This window comes from Mchenga conophoros, linkage group LG23, assembly GCF_057382185.1.
Source record: "Mchenga conophoros isolate Kocher_MC1m ecotype Shallow Benthic linkage group LG23, M_conophoros_male_GT1.1, whole genome shotgun sequence".
Taxonomy (NCBI): Eukaryota; Metazoa; Chordata; class Actinopteri; order Cichliformes; family Cichlidae; genus Mchenga; species Mchenga conophoros.
In genome coordinates this window covers 51,887,801-51,914,228 of record NC_140547.1, presented here as the reverse complement: position 1 = coordinate 51,914,228, position 26,428 = coordinate 51,887,801, and the positions used below count along the sequence as shown (strand labels likewise).

The 26,428-nt window shown below is 40.8% G+C and overlaps 1 protein-coding gene and 1 pseudogene across 1 annotated transcript; both read right to left on the bottom strand.

Annotated features, from left to right (window-relative positions):
* Window positions 1–46: 46 nt before the first annotated feature.
* On the bottom strand, window positions 47–1,813 carry LOC146548327 (uncharacterized). Its single transcript, XM_085265810.1, has 6 exons — window positions 1,644–1,813; window positions 1,495–1,562; window positions 1,247–1,396; window positions 629–687; window positions 466–552; window positions 47–361 (listed from the first exon to the last, which is right to left on the bottom strand). Exons 1-6 carry the CDS (start codon window positions 1,811–1,813, stop codon window positions 47–49), a joined length of 849 nt encoding a protein of 282 aa, XP_085121936.1.
* Window positions 1,814–3,521: 1,708 nt separating this feature from the next.
* LOC146548326 (uncharacterized) lies at window positions 3,522–13,358 on the bottom strand (annotated as a pseudogene).
* Between the last annotated feature and the right edge of the window lie 13,070 nt (window positions 13,359–26,428).

The window sequence follows — 26,428 nt, the reverse complement described above, 5'->3', positions numbered from 1 at the left end:
TCTTTATTTCCTACAAATACAAAACCAGCCATTATCATTTGTGGATTTATCTGAGAGTAACCACCTGTAACATGTTACCCACCTCTAGCTGGTGCTCCAGTAATTCAATTTCCAGATCTGTCTTTCTAATCTGACGATCCAAGTATGTGATTTCTTTGTCAGTTTTTGTCATTGTTTGGATGAGGTGCATTTTGTAAATTTCTTTAACTGGTAACTGTAAAATGTAAGAATGGCTTGAAATGTATGCATGGTGCAGTTTAAATAAAGCTATGAAAATGCAGAATGGCATTGAACGTCTCACTGTGTTAATATGTGCTGGGGTAGTTGATGGAGCTTCCTCTTGATAATGTTCGGCCTTGCTCTGTTAATTTAAAAGATAAAAACATGAATATGAAGGTTGTTTTCCAGTCATCGTCATCACTTCACTGCACATTTCAAATACAAGAACACACGACTAAAACATACCTCTACTGTCATGGTGTGTACCTCACTAGGTCTATCTGGTTCTATCTCAGCAGATAATGTATCCTTATCGTCATCTTCGTCTGCTTCCTGTGATGAAGAGCAACATTCTGTTTTAGAAACCTTTCTTTAGAAATATCTCAGGAGCACTCAGTCACCTACTTACAGATGGAAGGGATGGAAATGCTTCTGCTGAAGTAGGAGTCTCATCAAGGCCATCAGCAACTGTTGAAATAAATATGCAGATGTGTTATAGCACATGATGGCATTATGAATAAGTCAGCAGGGAACAGCATTCCTAAGTAATAAAGACATTATGGAAAATGCATGTCCAAGCTAATACTAGTAACAAGGATCAGTACTGCACTGCTGATGAAGAAATTTAGCTACTGTTTCACCAAATGTACTGAACCTTTAGTTGAGACAATGCAGACAGAAATGATCCCATTTCAAACACTTGTGAATTGTAATTTGTAGTATAACTCACTATGTACTTTGGTCAGACGTGGCCAAAGAGTCTGGGTGTGATGGTTCCTGAAGTATTGCTTCTTTTTAGTTATTTTTTAAAGAGATATAAATGAATTCGATTTTTGGTTTGTTTGTTGCATTTGAACCTTTATGCTTTGCCTTTTACTTCACTCAGTAATTCATTAAATTTTCATTCACTTTAACACTTAAACTGTTGGCACTAAAATTTACTTGGTTATGTTTATAAAAAGGAAGGAAATGAGAATTTCATCCCACATATTCAAATTTCATGTATGTGTGTGCTATAAATAATTACATTTTATGCAGACACTTGCGCTCTGTGGGGTGACGGGCTCAGCCACCGGGCATCCAGTATCCTTACTCTTGGAAAACTGTTCTGCCTCCGTCAGCATGGATGGAGGTGCCCCTTCAACCACTTTGCGAGCCTCTGCCTTCTTTCTGTTAGCTAAATTGAAGCCATATGTTAATCTGAGCAGGATATTAGGCCTGTGGGTTTAAAAAAACATTTATGGACTCATATACAAAAGAAAAAGTGGGCCTTACCTGTTTGAACTATGTTTTTATATTTCATTTTCAGCTGCTGCCAAGTCCTTTTTGTTCCCGTATTGCACCTTAATTAAAATTATGAGTAAAAATTCGCCTGTAAATGCATCTCAGGATTGTATTGACTAGTATTTACCGTTTCAACTCACGCATTTACACGCGCTGCAATTCTCTCCCACGCCAGTTCTCTCTCCTTTGCTGCTGCAGCCGTGTTGCCTTTCTTGCTAAAAATGTGTTCGTACTCTCCATATACACTCAGCAGAATATCTATTTCAAGTGGGGTGAAGTAAGCCGAGCGTTTTCTCTGCCCGGTTTCCATGGTGAATCATAGGCTTTTGGATTTTGGATTGGGTTAAAAAAAAAAATGGTATCACGCACGTGCTTACCTCAGGGTGGGCATACTCAGAGTTGATTAAACTAACTCTGATCAGCTGTTCTGGACGCTCAGCGTTTATCAATTCGGAGTTTCTTTTGAGTTTGTTGATCTCCCTTCCTGGATAAGAGCCCTGCTATACAGTCTTGTTCTTCTTCTTTTTATTATTATTATTGTTGTTGTTGTTGTGTGTTTGTATTCAGAGTTACGTCATGTATTTCTATGGACATAAAACACTCCGTGGTTCTTATAGTGATGACTGACATGCCTCATGCATGCTGAACACTCCCGATATGAAAATCTCTTTCTACTTGGATGGGAGACCGCTTGGGCACTTCCTTCTACAAGCTGCAGAGGGCGCTGTTTGTCCTTTTACACATGCTACAGTGTCATGTTTTTATTGCTGCATGAAGATTATAAGTATCATTATAGAGTTTCCTTTAACATGTTTTTGTGCACCTGCCAGTTTAAAGGCACATTTATTTCAGCATTTTTATGTCAGTTTAAACGAAGTCCATTGTTGCAAATTAGAGAAAATGTTGTGTATTATGTAACTGTCTGAAGCACAATGGATAAAAAAAAGATCATGTGTTCATGATCACATCCAACAACAAGCTGTTCTCTAACCATTTCAGGTGGTGTTTTACACTTTAAAACACAATGTACAACAAGTCGTATGTGAGATGCAGATGTGGCATTGACTCAGTGACTTTGAATAATTCACAGAGCAGAGCTGTCTGTTACTTATCTCTCAACTGTTACAACCTAGTGCTCATAATTACTTCATTCATACCCAAGCAGTCATGTTTGTGTCGTCAAAATCTTTTTGAATAAGCTGTAACGCATTATAGATGTAGCATTATCACCACTGGAAAACACATTTAATATCATAATACATTTAAGTGCAGAAGCAAAAATAACGACAAAATCACAAAGATATTCTTTATTGTGTTCAAACTTTCTTTTCTTTCTTTCTTCTTTCTATACTTGCATATGTGGCTGTTGTGACCTTTTCATCCTCACAAAGATGCCTGTCATTTTAGATTAGTGAAACTGATTACTTTTAAGTATTTGTTACATTCTGTACAGCATGGTTACCCCAGGCGGTTGTGTATATTGGATAATCTAAACTTGACTTTCAGCTTTGAATTGCATTTACATTAGATTAACGGTGTCACAACTTTCCAAGTGAAAAACTTTTGGATAAATTCTGGAGGATGCCATTTAAATTATCATGTCAAATACTGTTAAAATCCTTTTTTCTATAACTCGCACATACCAGTAAATACTTTTCCTGGTAATATTCTGCTTCCTGTAATCTGTATCTTCAGTTTCACTTTTTAAATTATTTGATCGAACTCACGCCGTTTTCTTGGTGATGTTTTTCTTTTGTCTGCTGACATCAACCGATAGTTTCTCATCACTATGCTGCTGTCAGTTCAGATGAGAGAAGTTATCTTCCAGCCAACTTAAACTTTTTTTTGAATAAGCAGCAGGGCATTTTGCATCCACATAAGATGAACTGTTCAGATTGTAACTCTGTTATACAGCATCCACTTTGACTGGGAGCTTTTGAGCAAACAAAGTTGTCATTTTTAGTATTTAATATTTAAATAATTTGTGGTGAGAGAACACACAAGCCTTCATACAACAGCTATACTTTAGATGAGGCCTCCTCCTTGGTGTTGTTCTCTGAGGCTGCTAGCATGGCTGGTTCCTGCAAATTTCAAACATGCAGTAGTACAGCCACTGCTTAAGAAACCTGGCCTTGATCACACAGTTTTAGCGAACTATAGGCCTATTTCCAAGCTGCCTTTAGTCTCCAAGGTTTTAGAGAAAATTGTTTTTAGTCAACTGAAAGATTTTCTAGATGAAAATGGAATCTTTGAGGTTTTTCAGTCAGGTTTTAAAACCCTTCACAGCACAGAATCTGCATTACTAAGGGTTTTTAATGACATCCTTCTGGCATGTGATTCTGGTAACCATGTTGTTCTTGTCTTGCTTGACCTAACTGCTGCCTTTGACACAGTAGACCACAATATTTTAATTTCTCGATTACATGATGTAGTGGGTATTGGTGGCACTGCACTCAATTGGTTTAGGTCTTATTTGTCAGATAGAACTTTCTCTGTCAGCCTTCTCGGTTACGAATCGTCTTCTGCTCCTCTGTCATGTGGTGTCCCACAGGGCTCAATTTTAGGGCCACTGCTCTTTTCTCTGTATCTACTGCCTCTGGGTTCTATCCTTAGAAGGCATGGGATCTCATTTCACTGTTATGCCGATGACTGCCAAATTTATTTGACACTAAAACGCAAGGATGCCATCTCCATAAAACCTCTCTTGACATGTCTAGATGACATTAAAGCTTGGTTGGCTCGAAACTTTTTAAATTTTAATAAAAAGAAAACAGAAGTGTTGGTGTTTGGACCCAGTGGTCCCTGTGAGTCCTCCTCTGTTGTTTTAGGATCCCTGGAAGTCTATTTTAAATCTGTTGTTACTGACCTTGGTTTTAAGTTGGACAGTGATTTTAAATTGGACAACCAAATCAGAGCAGTGGTGAAGTCCAGTTTTTATCATTTAAGGCGACTGGCAAGACTAAAATCTTTTCTTTCGAGGCAGCACCTTGAAACAGTGATCCATGCTTTTATTTCTTCCCGCCTGGACGACTGTAACTCACTTTATGTGGGGGTCAGTCAGTCATTGCTCTCACGTCTGCAGCTGGTTCAAAATGCGGCTGCACGACTCCTAACAGGAACTCGAAAAAGAGAGCATATAACCCCTGTGCTAGCCTCTCTGCACTGGCTGCCTGTGTCTTTTAGAGTTAATTTTAAAATTCTTATGTTTGTTTTTAAATGCCTACACAGTCTTGCCCCGCCTTACCTCTCTGAGCTTCTTCATCCCCACATACCCTGTCGGTCTCTCAGGTCAGCTGACCAGCTGCTCCTGGAGGTACCGAGATCCAGGAGGAAGCTCAGAGGGGACAGGGCCTTCTCTATTGTGGCTCCAAAATTATGGAATAATTTGCCCATGCATGTTAGAGAGGCCCCTTCACTGTCCACTTTTAAATCACGTCTTAAAACCCACTTTTATTCCTTGGCTTTTAACCTCAGTGAGACTTAGTTTCTTTTTTAATGCAGTAGTTATTTAATTAATGATTTCACTCTTCTTTTATTTGTTTTTTATTTATATCTCATGTAATTTTATTTTACAGTTCCAATGTACAGCACTTTGTGTCAGCTGTGGTTGTTTTAAAGTGCTTTATAAATAAAGTTGATGATGATGATTTGACTTGTTGCTTCAGGCGAGGTCAGATAACACTTTTTTAGTTGTTCTGTTGAAGAAGACATAGATAAAAGAGTAAAAATTCAACCACTTTCTTTCACTGTATGACATGATGTATGATTGTAAAAGAAAACAACTATTTTCTTTAGAGCAAAAAAGAGCAAAAAAAATTCTAAAGGGAACATTTATTTATTTTTATTTTATTGGTATTTTCCTTAATTGTGTTAAATATATATTTTCTCATCTTAATGTCCACTGAGCTGTGAGCCAGGGGGCGGTAATGCGCCTTAACATTGGTTGCCAACCAAGAAGAAGAAGAAGCTGTGAGCCAGGAGGGAGGGGGTGAGTGAGTGATTCGTAACAGGAAGGGAGGGGGTGAGTGAGTGAGTGAGTGATTCGTTCAACTCGTTTGAGCTGTGAGCCAGGAGGGAGGGGGTTAGAGAGTCCTGAGTGATTCGCTTATGCTATGATTCAGCACAGCAAGGGAGGGGGTGAGTAACTCAAATGTGCTGTTAGCATGTTAGCTGAGCGATGCTACTGTGAACCGAGCTATTGTCTTGATGTGAGCTTCTACTCAGGGTTTTTTCTTCCAGTTCAGAGCAGAAATGCTTTTGTTAAGAAACTGCCCCCCCCCCACACACACACACAATTTTAATTATAAGCTACAGGGATGAACATGAGTGACATTCATTCGTAACCACAGGGTTTAACATGATGCCGGCCAACTCTTTGCCTTTTGTTTATGGGTATTTTTGACCTTTCTTCCAGAAGTGCATTTGTGTGGACAGACACTGACGTTGGACGAGAAGATTTGGCTCGCCTCTGTGAAGGCCAGTCAAGTCTTCCACACCAAACTCGCTCATCCATGTCTTTATAGATCTTACTTTGTGCACTGGTGTGGAGTCATGTTGGAACAGGAAAGGGCCATCCTCAAACTGAAATTATCCAAAATGTCTTGGTTTGCTGAAGCATTAAGACTTCCTTTCACTAGAACTAAGGCTACGTTCACACTGCAGGCGAAAGCGCATCAAATCCGACTTTTTTGACCCTATGCGACCCATATCCGATCATGGTATGACAGTGTGAACGGCACAAATCCGATATTTTCAAATCCGAGCTGGGTCACTTTCGTATGTGGTACTGAATCCGATACATATCTGATGTTTCAGAAAGCGACTGCTGTTTGACGGTCATGTCGCACTAAATCCGTCTTTTACATCACTGACACAAGACAGACGCCAATTGTCAGCGCCAGAGAAGACATCGCGAACGCTTACTGGCCATCCAGTGAAACTGTTGGGAAGACAACGATGGAGAAAACGTGAACATTTTATTTGTACTGTATAATCTGCAGATTCTGACAGAAATCTGCAGCTATCCTTCGAAGCACCGCTCCTCTCTAAAACAGCAATAAGGATTGTAGTGGCAATTCCTTTACTTTTGTAAGATCAAACGTCCCACAACTTAAAGTCCACAAGCCACTGCTGCACTGAGGTAATATTTCGTACGCAGGCAAAAGAAGTCCATTGTCCAAACATTTTAGTTGAGAGTTTTGGTTTATTTATCCATCTTGGCAAGCAATAACAAGATCCTTCCTGCTGCTTCTCCTGCTCTGGTAAAAAACCATAGGCCCACCCCAATGCATGCTGGTCCTATACCAGTCTCTTTATTTATAGAAACAAAATGGCCCTACAGCTCTTACTAACTAATTTAACAAAATAACAACAAACAAATCATTTAAAACAAAATATTAACCGACAAATAAACCCCAAAATACAAGTAAACTAACAACAAACTTTAACTAATTTAAAGAACAAATAGCTCCAACACTCCGGCCCCTAATTGTGCATACAATCACAATTACTTTAAAGTCCCAAAAGGAGGAGCTATTCCCTTAAACAAATCCTTAATTTTCATTGAGGATTTTCTTCACGATGAGGCTTCCAGTAGCAAAATAAGTTTCGTCACTGGCCTTTCCAAAACACTGGTCCTTGTTTGTAGTCTCACAGAACGCACCAAGCCTTTTGCATCCTGGTTTACATTTAAGACTTTCGCCATCATCCATGATCCTCTTGGAGCTGTAGCGTCTGCAATTAAAACAACATCTCCAGGTATAAGACATCTTTTAGTCCTCATCCATTTTTGTCTTTCTTGCATCAAAGGTAGGTACTCAGAAAGCCATCTCTTCCAGAACAACTCTGCCATGTACTGTACCTGTTTCCACCTTTTCCTGACATGCAAATCACTTGGATGAAACAGTCCTGGTGGAAAAACTGGTTTATTTTTCAGCAACAACAAGTGATTGGGTGTCAGTGCTTCAAGATCATTTGAGACATCTGAAACTTTAGTAATGGGTCTGTCGTTCATTATAGCTTCAACCTCACAGAAAACTGTTTGGAGTCCTTCATCATCCATTTCTTTCTGACCTTCCGGATCATTCTTATTCAAACCTGCAGCAAGCAACTCTTTCCTCTTCTGTGCCAACAACACCAAGACCTCTTTCATCTTTAAAAGCCAGGCTACAGAGATTTTAAGTTTTGCCCAAGACGAGAAGTAGAGGATAAAATAGCTGGTAGGATTTTGTAATTCCCTCACAATGGCATTCATTGTCAGGTCCCTTTTGAGCTCTGGGTCATCTGCAGAAATTACACTGTACCCCACATCCAGTTTAGGCCATTCCTTTTCTGACTTATAGAGAAATTCTGGCCCTTTTATCCATCTCCTACATTTGAGGAAATCCCCAGCTCTCATGCCTCTGGATGCGTCATCTGCAGGATTCTCCTTAGAAGAAACGTATCTCCACTGCTTCACATCTGTTGCTTCTTGAATGACAGCAATTCTGTTTGCAACAAAAGTATTGAAGCTTCTGGTTTCATTGGAGATGTATTTCAGTACTGTTGTACTATCAGTCCAAAAAACTGATTTTTCCAACCTGACCTGCAGCTCCTTTTGCAGAAGCCTGTCCCCCCGAACTGCAAGAACTGCAGCCGTCAATTCCAACCTGGGAATTGTAGTTTGCTTGAGAGGAGCAACTCTAGCCTTTCCCAGGATAAAAGCAACATGCGTGACGTTATTCTTTTCCAACTTTAAATATGACACCATTCCATACCCATCTTGACTTGCATCAGAAAAATGATGAAGTTGTGCCCCATCTGGTCTTCCAAAGCAATTTGGTTTAATGCAACGTTCCACTTTGAACTTTGAAATCAGCTGGAGATCCTCCAGCCAATCACGCCACCGCTGGGAAAGAGAGTGGGGAATAACTTCATCCCACTTCAAATTTTGTCGGCAAAGCTCTTGTAGCAACAGTTTAGCTGGCATACTGAAGGGAGACAAGATTCCCAAAGGATCATACAGTGAGCTGACCACAGACAAAATGCCCCTTCTGGTTGTTGGACGGTCCTGCAGGGAGGTTCTGAACTGGAACTTGTCTGTTGCTATGCACCACTGTAAACCCAGTGCTCTCTCAACTGGAAGTTGATCTGTGTCCAAATCCAGATCCTTAATTTCCTTTGCTCTTCTTTCCTCTGGGATTGACATGAGCACTGTGCGACTGTTGCTGATCCATTTTGAAAGCTTAAATCCTCCATGCTCCCACTGGCACAGATTATAAACAACAACAAAATAAACTACCACAGCTATGCAGATGACACACAAATATATATCACAATGTCACCAGGAGACCGAGGCCCTGTACAGGCTCTTGGTAAATGCATTGAGGAAATTAATGACTGGTTGTGCCACAATTTTCTCCAGCTAAACAAAAACAAAACTGAGGTAATAGTCTTTGGCGCCAAAGAAAAACGATTACAGGTCACCAGAGAACTTCAATCTATACATCTAAAAACCACAAACCAGGCGAGAAATTTGGGTGTAGTGATGGATGCAGACCTAAACTTAGAAAAACACATTAAGACAATAACAAAGTCAGCTTACTATCACCTCAAGAATATTTCAAGGATAAAAGATCTGATGTCTCAACAGGACCTGGAAAAACTAGTCCATGCATTCATCTTTAGTAGGCTTGATTACTGTAACAGCATCTTTACAGGTCTACCTAAAAAAATCAGTCAGACAACTACAGCTCATTCAGAACTCTGCTGCTCGAGTCCTCACTAAGACCAAAAAAGTGGACCACATCAGTCCAGCTCTGAGGTCTTTACACTGGCTGCCTGTCCGTCAGAGGATAGACTTTAAAGTTCTGATGCTGGTCTATAAAGCTCTGAATGGTTTAGGACCAAAATACATCAATGACCTCCTGACCCAGTATGAACCTTCCAGATCCCTCAGGTCATCTGGATCCGGTCTTTTATCAGTTCCCAGAGTCAGAACCAGACACGGAGAAGCTGCATTCAGCTTTTATGCTCCTTATATCTGGAACAAACTCCCAGAAAGCCTCAGATCAGATGAAACACTTAGTTTATTTAAATCCAGGTTGAAGACTCACCTGTTCTCAGCTGCATTTGAATAAAGCACCAAATCCACACTTTTAAGCTTAAATTTCAAAACTTACATTTAACTACTGATTTTATCTACTGTTCTGATTTTATCTGTTTTGATTTTATATACTGTTTTGTTTGTTTGTTTGTTTGTTAGTTAATTAGTTAGTTTATTTGCTTGTTTTAATCAATTTTAAATCATGCTTTTTATTTGTTCTTGTTTCTAATGTCTCTGTAAAGCACTTTGAATCACCTTGTTGTTGAATTGTGCTATACAAATAAACTTGCCTTGCCTCCTTTAGCGCAGATATCTGTCAGTCTATTCACCATATGCTCTGCCTCCTCTTCTGAAGCAACAGATTTCAAACAATCATCCACATAAAAGTTTCTTTTGACTGTATCAACCACTTCAGCTGGAAACTGTTGTGCATTATCATCTGCAGTTCTCTGTAGAGCATCATTTGCACAGCTTGGCGAAGATACAGCTCCAAACAAATGCACTTTCATCCTGCATTCCTGTGCAGACCTTGAAGTGTCACCATGTTGCCACCACAGGAAACGGAGAAAGTTGACATGTTTTTCTGAGACGTGCACTTGGTGAAACATGGAATCAATGTCCGCCATTAATGCAACAGGCTCTTGTCTAAATCTGATCAGAACCCCAACCAGCGAGTTTGTGAGATCAGGTCCCTGTAGAAGCTGACTGTTCAATGATGCTCCTTTATAAGTTGTTCCACAGTCAAATACAACTCTTAATTTGCCCTTTGTGGGATGATACACTCCATGATGAGGGATGTACCACACCTTTCCATCATCTTTGTGCAACTCATCTACAGGCACAAACTTGGCATATCCTTGTTCAAGCATGTTGTTTACACATTCAGTGTATTCATCCTTATAATGAGCATCCTTTTCGAATCTCCGTCTGAGACTCTGGAGTCACTGCTCCGCGACACAGAGGTTATTTGGCAAACTGGAACCTTCTCTCCTGAAAGGCAAATCAATGTGATAATGATTTCCAATAAGCTTTATTGAACTACTAACAATATCCATGAAACACAGATCCTCTCTAGACATTTCAGTCTGCTCCTCTGATGATCTTTCATTAAAATCATGATTGTACTGTTTAATCAACATTTCTTCAAGATGCTCAACAGAAATCCTATTGGCTGTTACAGCAGTGCAGTTGGTTTCATTTCCACTGTTACTTCCAGTGCGCAGGGGACCATTTATGACCCAGCCAACTTTTGTTTTTACAGCATAAGGTCCACCCCCCACACTGTTTATCACCTTCCATGGCTCCAAAACATTGGAAGCATCAGTGCCTATCAGTAGCTCCACCTCTGCATTAACGTTGTGAAGTTTAACAGGTTTAAGATGAGGCCACTGATCGATGTCGCTTTGCTGGGGAATATTAACTGTAGAAACTGGCATAGTCTTTTGAGTCAAAACATCTGGCAATGGCATGAAATCATTTGCTTCCAAACCAGACACTTCCAAACCAGACACTTCCAAACCAGACAGAACTTGTGTACTAACAATCTTATCTTGACTCATTGTTCTCAAAAAGATATTGGTCCTTTTACCTTTTACATTCAGCCTTTTTGCCAAAGTTTCTGTACAGAATGTACCTGAACTTCCAGGATCCAAAAACGCATAGGTTTGCACAATTTTATTGCTCTTTTGGCTCTTAACTTGAACTGGAACTATAGAAAAAATTGCATCAACTTCATGACCAGCCCCAATATACCCACATGTCTGAGTGGTTGCAGTTGAAAAGTTGACATTAGAGTTTGTCCTCTGTTGAGTTTGTTCCGAAGACGCACCTGGATCCTTTCGCTCTATATGAAGAACCCCTGGGTGTCTTTGGTGACACACGTCGCAATCCAAATGACTCCTACAGTCTTTGCTTGTGTGACCAACTTTTAAACAACCAAAACAAATTCCCCTTTCCTTGATAAAAGTCAACTTATCCTGATGCGTTTTAGCTTTAAACTGCTTACAATTCTCTAGTAAATGATTGCTGTGTGAACAAAACAAACAACTATGCAGAACGGCGGAAGTTGTTCTGCTTCCAGTTGTTTGAGCTCTGATTCCTGGCACTGTACTGACATTAGTGGCAAAACTACTTCCTTTTCTCCTTTGCTTGGTAGAACTTGAAGCTTTAAAGCTGCTTCCAGATTGTGAGTCTTGGATGTTGCCAAACACTGGATCTGATGCTACTTTTACCTGTTTTATTATAAAGGTAACCAGATAAGTGAATACTGCTCTGTAACCATTTTGTTCCTGCAGTTCATAGGCAACAACTCTCCATTTTCCCCTCAATTTGTATGGAAGCTTCATAACAACCATTCTCATATTTGAGGGCAAATCCAATTCCTTCATATAAACAACTTGCTGTGTTAGATTCGAACATCCTTGAAGAAAAAGAGAGAATGACTGTAGACCTTTCACATCCTCACTTTTAATAGGTGCCCAACTCACAATCCTCTCCATATATGCAGAGGCAATTTTATTTTCGTTCCCAAAATGTTCTTCAAGAAGATCTTTGGCTGTGGAATAGCCCTGCTCAGGAGGTAAGTGCTGACAACTATGCACCAAATCCCTAGGCTGCCCCCTAGTGAACTGCTCTAAAAAATGCAAACAGTCGCTCCAGTTATCAGTTTTAGCTTCCACTCCATTTTCAAAGGCATTCATAAATGATCTGTACTGTAAAGGGTCTCCATCAAACACAGGGATGTTTCTGGCGGGGAGGACAGAAGATAAGTTTTGTTTTACAAGCAAAGTAGTGATGTCATTTTGTTTTTGCATAATATTTACAATCTCCTTCGTGCAGTTCCCAGTCAAAGTAGGAGACTGAGGCTGTGTTTGCTGCGTCACTTGAGCTGAATCATCAACCTGATGTTGGGTTTGACTTTGTCTAGGTACGATTACTTGTGATTCAGATGCAGAATTTATACCAGAGTAATCTCTTGATGTTGGAACAAATGTATCGGCACAAGGATTTAAACTAGGCGCTTCTTGTACGTGCCCTCTTTCAAAATAAGAGTTCATTCCATCAGAATGCTCAGAGCTACAAACTGAATTTATTTTTAAGACACGAAGCTTTGCATTAGTGGCTGCCAGCTCTGTTTCCAAGGATAATGTCTCCTTTTCTTTTCTCAGTTTTTCCTCTTGCGCTTCGATAGAATGTTTTTTCTTTAATGCAGCGAGTCGCTCCATGAGCGCTGCCTTGTCAGCCGCAGCTTTAATGCATGCGGAAGATGTTGATGAAATTCGACTTTGCTGTGACAATGTTTTTGAAGGTGGTTTTACACTTGAGATATTAGAGACACTGTCTTCAGGTTTTATTTCATCCAAACTTTCAACAACTTTATCATTACGAACAATATTGCTTTGTTCAGTGTACGGCTCGCCCGCCTCCTGCAACCAAACCTTTATTTTGTCCATAAAAACAGAGAATGCTGTCATCTTCGACTGAAAATGTGCATTTTGCCTTTTCACTTCATCTTCTGGCAGTGGCAAACTTAAAAAGGATTCTTGCAAAGCGTTTGCATCTTGATAGCATTTAATAAACTTCCCAAATTCAGAAGACACTTCCTTAACGTTCTCATATGAGGTCATTAAAGCGGAAGTTTTCCCCATGTACTTAAATGCTTGCTTACACATTGAACTGCGCTTTTCTTGGCATGTCTTTATATACAAATCCAAACCTTTTGGCGTAAATTTAACGCAGTGTCATCCTCTCGTTTACTCTTAATATCCGACATTTTTATTGTCCTCTTGGATTATTTCAAACTTCATAAAGATGTACAGCACACTGAGAATCCATAGCCTAAAGTACAAACATGACATCCATTTACCTGCCTTTTGCAGCGAACAAACATTTCCACAGAGGGCGTTGGCATGTTTCAATTAGCGATCCAATTTTGCACCAATTTAGTACGTCAAAACTCAGTTCATCAGTCTTTGTAGTGAAATTATGTCTTTAAACTCCAATAGCTTCACCGTTTTCCTTTACGGCTTAAACAATATTATCACTCACCAGCTTTGACGAACGAGTGACATGTTGATCCAGGCCTCAACATCAAATCCGTCTGGATTACTCACCAGACGATCCAATAACATTTATTCGAGTTCGACGGTGATCCTTGAAATCCTTATATCCATTAATGAAGGATTATTCCTTTGTCCACGGGATGGTTTTTTACTTTATGTAGTGGCAATTCCTTTACTTTTGTAAGATCAAACGTCCCACAACTTAAAGTCCACAAGCCACTGCTGCACTGAGGTAATATTTCGTACGCAGGCAAAAGAAGTCCATTGTCCAAACATTTTAGTTGAGAGTTTTGGTTTATTTATCCATCTTGGCAAGCAATAACAAGATCCTTCCTGCTGCTTCTCCTGCTCTGGTAAAAAACCATAGGCCCACCCCAATGCATGCTGGTCCTAAACCAGTCTCTTTATTTATAGAAACAAAATGGCCCTACAGCTCTTACTAATTTAACAAAATAACAACGAACAAATCATTTAAAACAAAATATTAACCGACAAATAAACCCCAAAATATAAGTAAACTAACAACAAACTTTAACCAATTTAAAGAACAAATATCTCCAACAAGGATCATTATTAGGTTATTTGTAAATAACAAAATAACTTAAAGCAAAATTGGGAAACGTAAAGTCCGAAACAAGTTTTTATATTAAGGCCATCAGTCAAACAATACTGTTGCTCTGGGTCTAAACAGAGCGTGTTGTGTGTGACGTCTTCTTTTGCGCATGCGGGCGCTTTGAGCGTTCACACTAGAGCGCGTTTGCTGTCGCATTTTATTTGTAGTGTGAACGAGCAGACAAAAACATCGGATTTGATCAAAAAAATCGGAATTGAGCATTAAGACCTGCAGTGTGAACGTAGCCTAAGAGGCCAAGCCCAATTCCTGAAAACAACCACACACCATGATCCTCCCTCCACCAAACTTTACACTTGGCACACTGCAGCCAGATAAATACTGTTCTCCTGGCAACCACCAAACCCAGACTCATACATCAGATTGGCAGTTGGAACTATAACTGGACTTGTTGAACAGGTGACATCCTTTCACAGTACATCACTGAAATTCATTTAGCACCTGAAAGTGACCCATTCTTTCACAAATGTTTGTAGAAGCAGGTGTGCAGACTGCATCTAGACTTGGCGATGAAAGTGATTGCATAACCTGAATTCAGTGATTTGAATTGGTGAGTAAATTCTTTTGAAAAGGTAGTGTATCTTTGTTAGATAATTTAAAATACATTTGAATTTAATTTCATCAAACTCTTCTGTTCTTTTTAGAGATGTAGTTTTTTATGGTCATTCATTGATCATTAACGTCACTACACTCCTGGACAATATGTGAGGTCTGAAGATGTCTTCTCTGTTAATGATCATGCCGAAACAGCACTTTTTTTTTTTACATGTTTAAACATTGTGTCACATAAATTCTGCTGATGTGTTGTTGGTTCAGTGAACTTGAGTATCTTACCAAGGAGCTGTCTGCTACTTATCTCTGTCTGAACAATATTTTATGACAGTTTTCAATATTCAAATCGGATAGATCATTTTCCAGGCTATAAGACTCTTGTAAAGCAGTTTAATCACTGAACCTGCTGTGCCACTTTTACCTGGCACATGAACTGCAAAGCCTTTTCATGGAGTTCATCGCTCACTTTCAGTCAAGTATTTCAGGAAATTACTGCACTGGTTAGCACTGTCCCTCACAGCAAGAAAATCCTTGGTTCAATGTTCTCTTTGCAAACTCTGGTTTCTCCCACAGTCCACTTAGTCCAACTCCTGAGTCTAGATTGACCATGGGTGTGAATATTAGTGCAAATGGTTGTCTGTCTTTATATATTCACCATGGATAGACTGACAGTTTGTCCAGGGTTAGTCTGTCTGTTGATGTGTTGTGAGGTCAGTGAACTTCAGTGCTTCAGACAGCGACCTGCTTGTTACTTATCTCTGTGCAGATACAACACAGTACTCCAGCTTTCATTATTCAAATTTTATTTGAATAACCGCCATCATCACCACTGATACCACCACTATGTCTGGATAGAAAAGTCATATAAAACATTTATTTATTTATTTTTAGATTAATTTAAGAAACTGTCTCTAGCAATGTCACTTTTGTCAGCATTGTGAATGCTGAAGAGAAAATTTCGCTGTTAAGTCAGGAAGACTGAGTTTACCAGACGTCTGCAGCCAGCTCGCCCTCTCTGTTTCTCTGTATTTGAATACAAAAGAGCACAATGTCATATCTTTAAGTGTTTATGTTGCATTTTAGTTCAAGAAGGTGACAGGTGAGTTTTGGCAAGAAATAATATATTTGAAAAAAACAAACAAACATACTGCTGTGTTGAATTTCATCGTATTTACTGTTGGAGTGAGGAAAGGAATGCAGCTTAATGGTATGGATTACAAGACCAGACCAGTAACCAGTAGTTGATAGGGCTGTTAGGCTGAAGTCCACAAGACATATAGATAAGCAGAAAAGCCTTTACTTTGTGAAAAACAATCTATATGTTTGCTGAGTCAGTGAACGTTTTGTGGATGCAGATTGGATTTTCTTCTTCATGGACCTTACCAGTCTCCAGCTTCAGATGATTTTAACTGAAGACCAAAACTAAAACATAAGAAAGTGAAAATGATTGTAAATCAAAAGATAACAAATAATTATTTTAAAACATATTTGAGACACTCCTTTGTTGTCTATTTCTTATGTTTTATTCCAGTAATTCCAGAGTTGCTGTGGAGCACACACAATTTTCTTGTACATTCTACAATGACAATAAATAGCTGTTCTACCTTTTATGTTCTATTATACTACTATCCGGTTGTTCAGTCTGACGTCACTAGCCGTGTCTGGGCCTAAACTCCGCTGCAGGTCCATATATCAAATGATCACTGTGGCATTACTGAGAGTTGAAAAACTGTCTAAAGTCTTTCATCTTTAATAAAATGATCAGCGTTCTGCTCTACCAGGTGTAACAATTGAGTTTAACATCCAGGCATCCATGAAAACGGAATTTATGACATTTAACAGAGTTAGAAGTTAGCAGGGAGTTAGCTCACTAGCTTCTATCTAAATACAATATAGCATGTCCTGACTGCGGGGTTTTGGAAACAAATTAAAACGTACAGCTCTGTTATCACTTCCAGCATAAATGAAGACAGAAAACTAAACAGCAGTGACGTTTGTAGGGTTACTGAAGTTGGGCTAGCTGGTATATAATGATGTGCTACGTGACCGCTAGCGACACAGCTATGTTAGCATAATATAAACAAGCTAACTTTTTTCCCACTCGATAAAAGTTAACGTGAGTGTTCTCGGTGGTCAGGAACAAATGTAATCGCATGGCAGGATGCTGTAAAAGGACCAAACTTCAGCCAGGAGAACAACTGAGATAATCCATCCACAATACGAGGTTAGTCATTCATATACTGCTGCATGGGCTGGGCTGTAGTTACATCATAAGGTTTTAAAAACTGAGCTTAAATAAATGATTAGCGGTAATAAAAGCCGAGGGAGGTCAACAGTGATCGCTGACTGTTTTAGGAGCTTTTTGAGATCAAATAGAAGAAAATACATAACATTAAACATGTTAACAACACAAATACCATATTAAACGCAGACTACTTTAGACCCGGAAGTAGGATTCGTCACGTCATCACTGAACAACCGGATAGGGTTCACGAACAGGAGGCCATCTTGGCCTGCAGGTTTGCTCTCATGTAGTTTCTCCAGCTCCCCCTCCTCCTAACTTGGCCAAAAGTCACAGTAAAACCATAATGTTTGTCAGAGGTGGGGTAATCCGAGCCAAAGAGTTCATCTGAGTTAAAACGGATGGGAAACATTGTTGAAGGCAGTCTGGGTGTGTAGGCAGGAGAGGGCTGTGAACCTGTAAACCTCTTGCAGAAATCACTAAGAGTTCATTTGTTTTGTCCAGGTTGGCCACTGGTTCTCATCAGTTTTCTCAGTTCACACCTCCACTTTTTGTTGTTTTCATTGAGTTTGACCTCCAGCTTCTTCCTGCGGGTGTGTGACAAAGTGGGTGAGAAGACCATTTGTCTACATTCTTAGTTAACATTCTTGTTTTGATTTAACCATATTTCACATGTAATCTGCAATAGGCAAACATCTACTATCCCGGGTTTGTTTATGTTTTGCACTTTTACATAGTGATGTGACGTTCTGTATCGAGGCTTCGAAGCTTGTGTCGAGTAATGGAGGGGGCGTTTCCGCGAAGCGCGTATCGAGGCTTGCTTCATTTATGGGAGGAGCTGAAAATGATGACATCCGAAGCCTCGCTGCCCGGCTGTACCACGTGACTGGTTCATGAAGTGGTTCGAACTTTGCCGCGAGCTATGACAGCGATATAAACCCCTCAGACTTCAATCAAAATGTGGGTGTTTGATGGAGAGTTGTGGTTAGTGAGAGTTTGGAGACAGTTTGGAGGTTTATGAGAGTGAGGAGAGAAAGTCAGGAGAGAATGGAGCCAGCTAAGAAGAGGAGGATGTCCTCCCCTGTGTGGGAACATTTTGATCTTATTCCTCCCAACAAGGTATGTAAATTTCTACAGAAGATGTATTTTCATAATACTGATGGTGCATTAGTTACAATTTATGTTAAGCTGTCTTGACTTTTGTACAAGGTGAAGTGTTTGCTATGTGCCAGGGAGCTGGGATATAACAACAACACCTCATCCATGCTTAGGCACTACAGAGCTTTGCATGAGAATAAGGGGAACACCGATTGTGGAGCAAGACCAGGTGAGCCATCAAATGCCATGATAATATAGCATGCAGTAATGTTACTAAATGATATAACAACATTATACAGCTGTAATAAGTTACATGTGTGATATTTATATTTGTGCTTTGTCTTTATTGTCTTTCCTCAGGAGAACAATCTCAAATCAGAATCAGAATACTTTATTGATCCCTGGGGGAAATCATTTTTTGTTACAGTGCTCCATTATAAACCAACATTAAGACAAGACAGACAATACACTAACTAAGAATAGTACAATATATACATATATATACATACATACACACATACATAAATAAATAAATTAATTAATTAATAAATAAATAAATAGCTGGAAAAGAAACGTGTAGTTGTAGCAGTAAACAGTGTGTTAAGTGGATGCGTTGAGATGAAGACCTGGTTAGCATGGTGATCGAGGACTCCCAGCCATTTAGCATTGTGGAGGACAAAGGATTCAAAAGATTTGTTAAATCATTAAATCCTAGCTATGTTCTCCCCACTAAAGGTCATAAAAGCAGTGAAAATGTAGTTTTTACAGAATAAAATGTGAACAGGCAGGACTGAGGCTCAAAGCCTCAGTGTGTAGCTGTCCATACCTCAACGTTACAAAAGCACAACTACTGTCCACACCCCAACCACACCTCACCTCACAGTAAATGATCATTTCCATTTTAAGCATTTCCAAATAATCATTTTCCATACTGCCAGTATAAATATACACAGTATACTGCCATCACTACAATATACATGTTTTACACACTCCTTTTGTTGTTGACATTTACAGGCTGTGTGCAAAAGGCCACACTCTTCAAATTCATGCCAACTAATATTTTTACGTCCAGTAGGTGTCCTACTAGAGCAAATGAAGCTTCAAGAAGCTTCGCGCTGGAGTGAACCAATTGGATGAAAAGCTTCAGTGCTTCATGAAGCTTCATCTGCCCATCACTACTTTTACAGATTATATAATATAACATCTTGGTTTAAATCAATTCCTACAAGTTTGTTAAGTTAACATGTTCTTTATTTCAACTGTTAATTTGTATTGTTTAGAACTTACCTTACCTACCTGTCTTGCAGAAACAAAAGGAGGAAATGTAGTTTTACTTCCTGCTTTATACCTTCTGGGTTCATCTGAGGTCACAGGAAGAGACCAAGTGCAGAAGGGGAAGAATTCTTATAATTTAATAAAGTTGATTTTAGAGGGTTTGAGAAGAAATAGATTTATTGTTGTAATATGTATTGATTACACCAGAGTTTATGTTGCCAGTAAAGAGGAGTAGTAAAGGTTTGACTATAATCATGTTCATCTTACCTACCTACTGAATGGAATAGTCCAGAGGACAAATTGTTTGGTTAAGTGGACTATTTAAGCAGAAGAACTCAGGTGTTTCAAGAAAAAGGTTCAGGTCAGTGTAGCTGTGTGCAGTTTGACCTTAATGTCTGTTGATTTAAGTTCAGTTATGTTTATTTGAATTGAGTTAATTATAGAGTTGAGTTTCTTATTTGTTTCTTTGTAAATATTGTTTGGGCCACAAAATGATGAATAAATCACTTGCTACACTGGACAGCATCAGTCTCCTGCACTTCTTTCACCGCCTAAGTCGAGTCCTACCACAGGGTGTCTTTGCATTTCTTCAGGTTCACCTTTAAGTTTGGCTGCACTCTACTCAATTGCCAAGGTATTTCAGTTCACTAGTGCTTGTTGTTCGCCAAACAAAATGCAGTCAGCCAGCAGTGGCATTGAAATTAAACGCTGATAAGAGGCTCAGAATCCAAGGATAACAGTTTGCTAAATTATCTTTTGAAATAATCGATAAAACTTTGCTTGGTGAAATGCTCTTTTCATTTTAAAAATATGGGAAAAATACAAAAAAAAAAGGATTGTCAGTTCTTCTGTCCTGTTATTGCAACTGGCAGTGAGGAAAACTGTCTATAATTCTTGCCAGAAGTGTTGCAATTGGAGGTAGTAAAGCATTAGAGAAGAACGAATACTAACCGTCAGAATCCACAGGAGCCTAACATATCTGATATTCACTGCAATGCTATTTTTTGCTGGACTAAATTCTTGATCCAAAAAAATGTTCCTGTTTTTCCTTCTCCAGGAAACAATGAGGATTTAGTTTGCCGGGTTGCTGCTCTCTGTCGATGGACTGTTAAAACCTGTAAAGAAGCAAAATCAATAACCTCCTTATAGATGCCACAGAGACTAAGGATAACTGTAATGCATGAATATTAACAATGATTAATGAAATGTAACCGTGTAACTCATCAGCAGTCTGCACAGTATGGTCACATATTAAAACTGAAGAATATGTTGTACTTGTTGTAGTGTTTCATCATGGGTCCAGTTTTTACCCAGGTGCTTAAAGCCCTTCTTTACCCTCATGTAACACCAACAGTAATTTCCAACCACTATTTCCTGTTCCTGTCAGTCAAACAAACAGACGACAAACATCTTCTATAAACAGGAATAATGTCATTTTATCGGATTAGAAAACATCTAATCTAGCGTTGATATTACACTGCTGTTTAGTGTCTGGCTAATCTCAGTGTCACCAAAATATCTGCCCTACATGTCAAACAATGAGAGAACTTGAAACAGTAACATCACCTAGCAGCTTATTTTAATTAGTGCTAACGTTTTGTTTGCTGGCTAACATTGCTATTATTATAGTCACAGTTAATTGACTTTGAATAGCTTTATTTCAAAAGTAATTTTACAATTTCACAGCCATTTAGCTGTGTTAACTGTACATGCTGTAGGTCATAAGGCGTGCATGGATCATTTTTATAATCAGCCTCTTATCTTTTGTCCACCACAGGCTTTGCCATGATAAATTGGTCAGTTGACAACCAGGAGCCGTACACCTTAACCTCAGAGGCCAGGACATCCAGGGGCAGTGTGAACACGCACTTGTTTAAATGGGACGCAAGACGGACTATAGAGGGCCACCCCCTTGCCAGACAACCAAGTGCTGTCCCTGTCCACGGCCAGTGTGAGAAGGACTCTCACTAAAGTCAACCCACACAAAGCTGCTGGACCAGACAATATGGCGAATAAGGAATATGGCGCCGGTGAGGTCGGCTGCCGTCACGACTGCTCCGACCACTTTTTCTTTGTCTTTGTTTTTTAAGTTAGTTTTCAGCGTTTCTAAATCGGCAAAATCATCACCATTGGGTACATTAGGTATGACAGTGACACTCTTGTTTCTATTGGTATACAATGTACTCACAATTCGAAGTTTTTAACTCCGGATCCGAGCTGGCCGAGTGAGATCTTGAGGGAGAACAAAGGGAAGCGGCGGCGGCCTAGAGGGAAGCGAGCCGGCGTCAGGAACAGGCTGAGAGCTCGTGCACACCGCACACCTCTGCCTAGCATCCTGCTCGCCAACGTCCAGTCGCTGGAGAACAAGCTTGATGACCTCAGGGCCAGGATAAAGTTCCAGAGAGACATTCGGGACTGCAATCTCCTCTGCTTCACCGAGACATGGTTGAACCCAGCGGTACCGAACCACGCCATCCAGCCGGCCGAGTTCTTCTCGGTTCACCGCATGGACAGGACACGGGACTCGGGGAAGTCAAGGGGAGGCGGCGTGTGTTTAATGGTGAACAACAACTGGTGGAACAGTGCGAACGTTGTTCCTCTCACACGCTCCTGCACACCAAATCTGGAACTACTGTCCATCATGTGTCGTCCTTTTTATCTACCTCGGGAATTTACATCGGTCATTGTAAGTGCCGTTTATATTCCACCACAAGCGGACACGGTCACCGCCTTATGCGAGCTGCATGAGGCACTCACACAGCACCAGACACAACACCGGGACGCTGCGCTTATTGTGACGGGGGACTTTAATAGCGCCAACCTCAAACGCGCAGCGCCGAACTTTTATCAACACATCACCTGCCCCACCAGAGGTGAAAGGACACTGGACCACTGCTACACTACGATCAAGGACGGCTACAAGGCACAATCTTGCCCTCCGTTTGGCAAATCTGATCACGCCGCCATCTTCCTCATCCCAAAATACAAACAAAGGCTGAAACAGGAAGTTCCGGTTCAGAGGAAGGTCGCGCGCTGGACGGATCAATCGGTGGCAGCGTTACAGGACGCACTCGATGACGCAGACTGGGGCATGTTCAGAAACAGCTCCGACGATGACGTCAACGTGTTTACGGAAGCGGTTGTGGGATTCATCGGGAAACTAGCGGATGATACCGTGGAGACAAAGACTATCACAACGTTTCCCAACCAGAAGTCGTGGGTGGATAAAACCATCCGCGACGCTCTGAGATCCCGCACCGCTGCCTACAACACGGGACTCACGACGGGGGACATGGACCCGTACAAAGCCGCGTCATATAACGTGCGGAGGGCGGTGAAAGAGGCGAAGCAGCGCTACGGGAGGAAACTAGAGTCACAACTCCAACAGAGTGACTCTAGGAGCCTGTGGCGGGGACTAAGGACAATAACGGACTATAAAGCACCAACAACCGGTATGACGAACGCGGCCGTGACTCTGGCAGACGAGCTGAACGCTTTCTATGCTCGCTTCGAGGCTGCAGCTAAGGACTCCAACGATGCTAGTGTTAGCGGCGCTAACGGCTGCAGACAGGAAGATACTGCCAGCACCGGAAACGTGCTCGTCATCTCCAAGCATGAAGTAAGGAGAGCCTTCAAGAGAGTGAACACCAGGAAAGCAGCAGGACCAGACGGCATCCCAGGTCATATCCTAAGAGACTGCGCATACCAGCTAGCTCCTGTGTTCACTGAGATATTCAACATCTCTTTATCTCAGTCGGTGATCCCCACATGCTTCAAGGAGTCCATCATTGTTCCTGTCCCGAAGAAACCCCACCCTGCTTCTCTCAATGACTATCGCCCTGTAGCCCTCACCTCAGTAGTGATGAAGTGCTTTGAACGCCTGGTCAGAGACTTCATCATTTCTTCACTACCAGACACACTGGACCCACTACAGTTCGCTTACCGTCCAAATCGTTCCACAGACGATGCCATCTCTCATCTCCTCCACACATCACTCACTCACTTGGACACTAGAAGGGGGAATTATGTTAAAATGCTCTTCATAGACTACAGCTCTGCATTTAACACCATAATTCCCTCCACACTCACCACCAAGCTGGAGCATCTGGGACTCAGCTCATCTATGTGTCAGTGGATCTCCAACTTCCTAACTGGCAGACCACAGGCAGTAAGGATGGGCGGACATGTCTCAGCCTCCACCACTCTCAGCACTGGAGCCCCCCAGGGGTGTGTTCTGAGCCCCCTGCTGTACTCTCTGTACACATATGACTGTGTGGCCACTACCAGCTCCACCACCATCATCAAGTTTGCTGACGACACCGTCGTGGTGGGCCTGATCTCTGATAACAACGAGACGGCCTACCTGAAGGAGATTAGGAATCTGGAGAACTGGTGCCAGAGGAACAACCTCCTTCTAAACGTCAGTAAGACAAAGGAGCTGATAGTGGACTTCAGCACTAAGCAGGAGAGGAACTACCAGACCCCCGTCATCAACGAGTGCCCAGTGGAGAGAGTGGACAGCTTCAAATACCTCGGAGTTCACATCACGCAGGACCTGTCATGGTCCTGTCACATCAACACCGTGGTGAAAAAGGCCCGACAGCGTCTCTACCACCTCAGACGCTTGAGAGACTTCCAACTGCCCTCCAAGGTGCTCAGGAACTTTTACTCCTGCACCATAGAGAGCATCCTGACGGGAAACATCTTAACCTGGTTCGGGAACAGCACCATGCAGGACAGACGAGCTCTACAGAGGGTTGTGCGGTCAGCTGAGCGCACCATCCGCTCCGAGCTCCCTGACCTGCACTCAATCTACAGCAGGCGGTGCTGGACCAAGGCCAGCCATCCCAACAACAGACTGTTCTCTCTGTTGAGGTCAGGAAAGCGATTCCGCTCCCTGAAGACCAACACAGAGAGACTGAGGAGGAGCTTCTTCCCGCAGGCGATACGGTCTCTCAATCACACCACCACACAGTACTGACCCACACATACAGTTCTTACACACACACTGGACTTTCTGGACATTGTTTTCACTTCATTACTTAAATCACGCTGCTGTTATTGTGTATATATTTATGTATATTTCTTCATACATTCTTATATAGTTCTATATTGTGTATTTTGTTGTACAGTTATTTTATTTTCAACTTTAATTTATATATTTTATCTTATTCTCCCAGTTAAATTTACCCTTCATTCTAATTTGTGTTGTACAGTTATTTCATTTTTAACCTTAATTTATATTTTATTCCTTCCTAGTTAAATTTACCCTTTTTAATTTTTCATATTTATTTCCTATCTTATTCATAGCCTTTTCCTTTTTTGTTTTCTTTAGGTCACGAGCAGTTGTCCAAGCATTTCACTACATATCGTACTGTGTATGACTGTGTACGTGACAAATAAAATTTGAATTTGAATTTTGAATTTTGAATTTGAATATACTTGGACGCGTGCTCGGAGCCCGTGCTGACCAGCTGACTGATGTCCTAGCGGGCATCTTTAACATCTCCCTGAGTCAAGCTGTTGTGCCACAGTGCTTTAAAACCACCACCATCATACCTGTCCCCAGACCTTCCCAAAGCCTAATTACACAATGATTGCCTGAGCCTATTCTTGTTAAATGATGAAAAACTCAAAGGCACGTTTGGGCAGTGGATCTGTGTGAAATCAGCAGCTTGCAAAACTAAATCAAAATGTGTGCTATTGATTCTAAAAATAGAAATCACAATAAAGTTCAACATTTACTAAAACCGCCATTCAGTCATCTGAGAATCTTTACTCATGAAATTATAACGGTTAGATGAATGTATATGCAGTGATTTACTGATCAATGATAAAAGGGGAGATTTATGCAATAACGAAGACTGTCATGAAAAGTATTTGGCATCTGATCTCCTGTAACCTGCGGAGCTAAGCTGTTTTACCAGCTCTGCTCTCTGATTTTTCTTTTATGAAAAAACACAAGTTGTCAAAGTTATTTGTTTGCAAATGTATTTCAGAAATATCGACATACTTTTTTTAATCAGCAGAAACTTTATGTCAGTAGTGCAAAAACCTGCACTGATCTGACCTCATTTCTTCCTCATCCTGATTCCTGACCTGGGAAGGGAGAGAAATATTTGTTTTTGTTTGTCTTCTTGTTTTATTTAATTCCTTGTGGGATTTGGATCCAACACGTAAAGTATGCATATTATGCACACACACAAACACACATGCAGTTATTACCCATTTCTTGTATTCTTGAATAAAGACATTGATTTGACACATTTAATTAGCGGCCAATTGTTTCTATTGTTCAATTATTAAGAAAAAAGAAAAGGTAGGGGCGGGTGGGATGTAAAGAAGAGCGTAAAGTAAAGGGAGGGAGGAGAGAAAACCCCAACAATCCCCTCTGAGCAAGCACGAGGCGACAGTGGATAGGAAAAACTCCCTTTAAAGGAAGAAACCTATGACAGAACCAGGCTCTAGAGGGGGCAGTCAACTGTCGGGACTGGTTGGGGGGTGACTGTGAAAAGAGGGGAGGGAGATGGGAGAGGAGCTGGGATTGGGTACTGACCAGGCCCGACCCAGCTTGGCTTCCGAGATCAGACGAGATCGGGCGTGTTCAGGGTGGCGTGGCCGTAAGCGAGGGACTGCTTCACAAACAGCCTCTTTATACATGCTGTGATGACACAGTCATGCTTACGTTTTTATGTCCTGTATATAAGTTGAATTGTCCAAAGCACAAAAATGTTGCACTTCCAAATGGTCCTAACACACTGTGTGCTCTGTGTCACTTTAACACTGTGCTGTGAGAAACGAACATGTGTTATTATGGTGACGTTACCGCGGGAAAAGCATTTTTCCAGCTCAGTGTTGAAGCTGCAGTTCGCAACAAAGGTTTGCATGTTTTCCCTGTAACATGTGAAGCTTAGCACAATCCTACATTTTAAAGTGTGTGACATTTGCCAAGTATAAAAGGTCTTTTATAGCCGGCTTCTCTC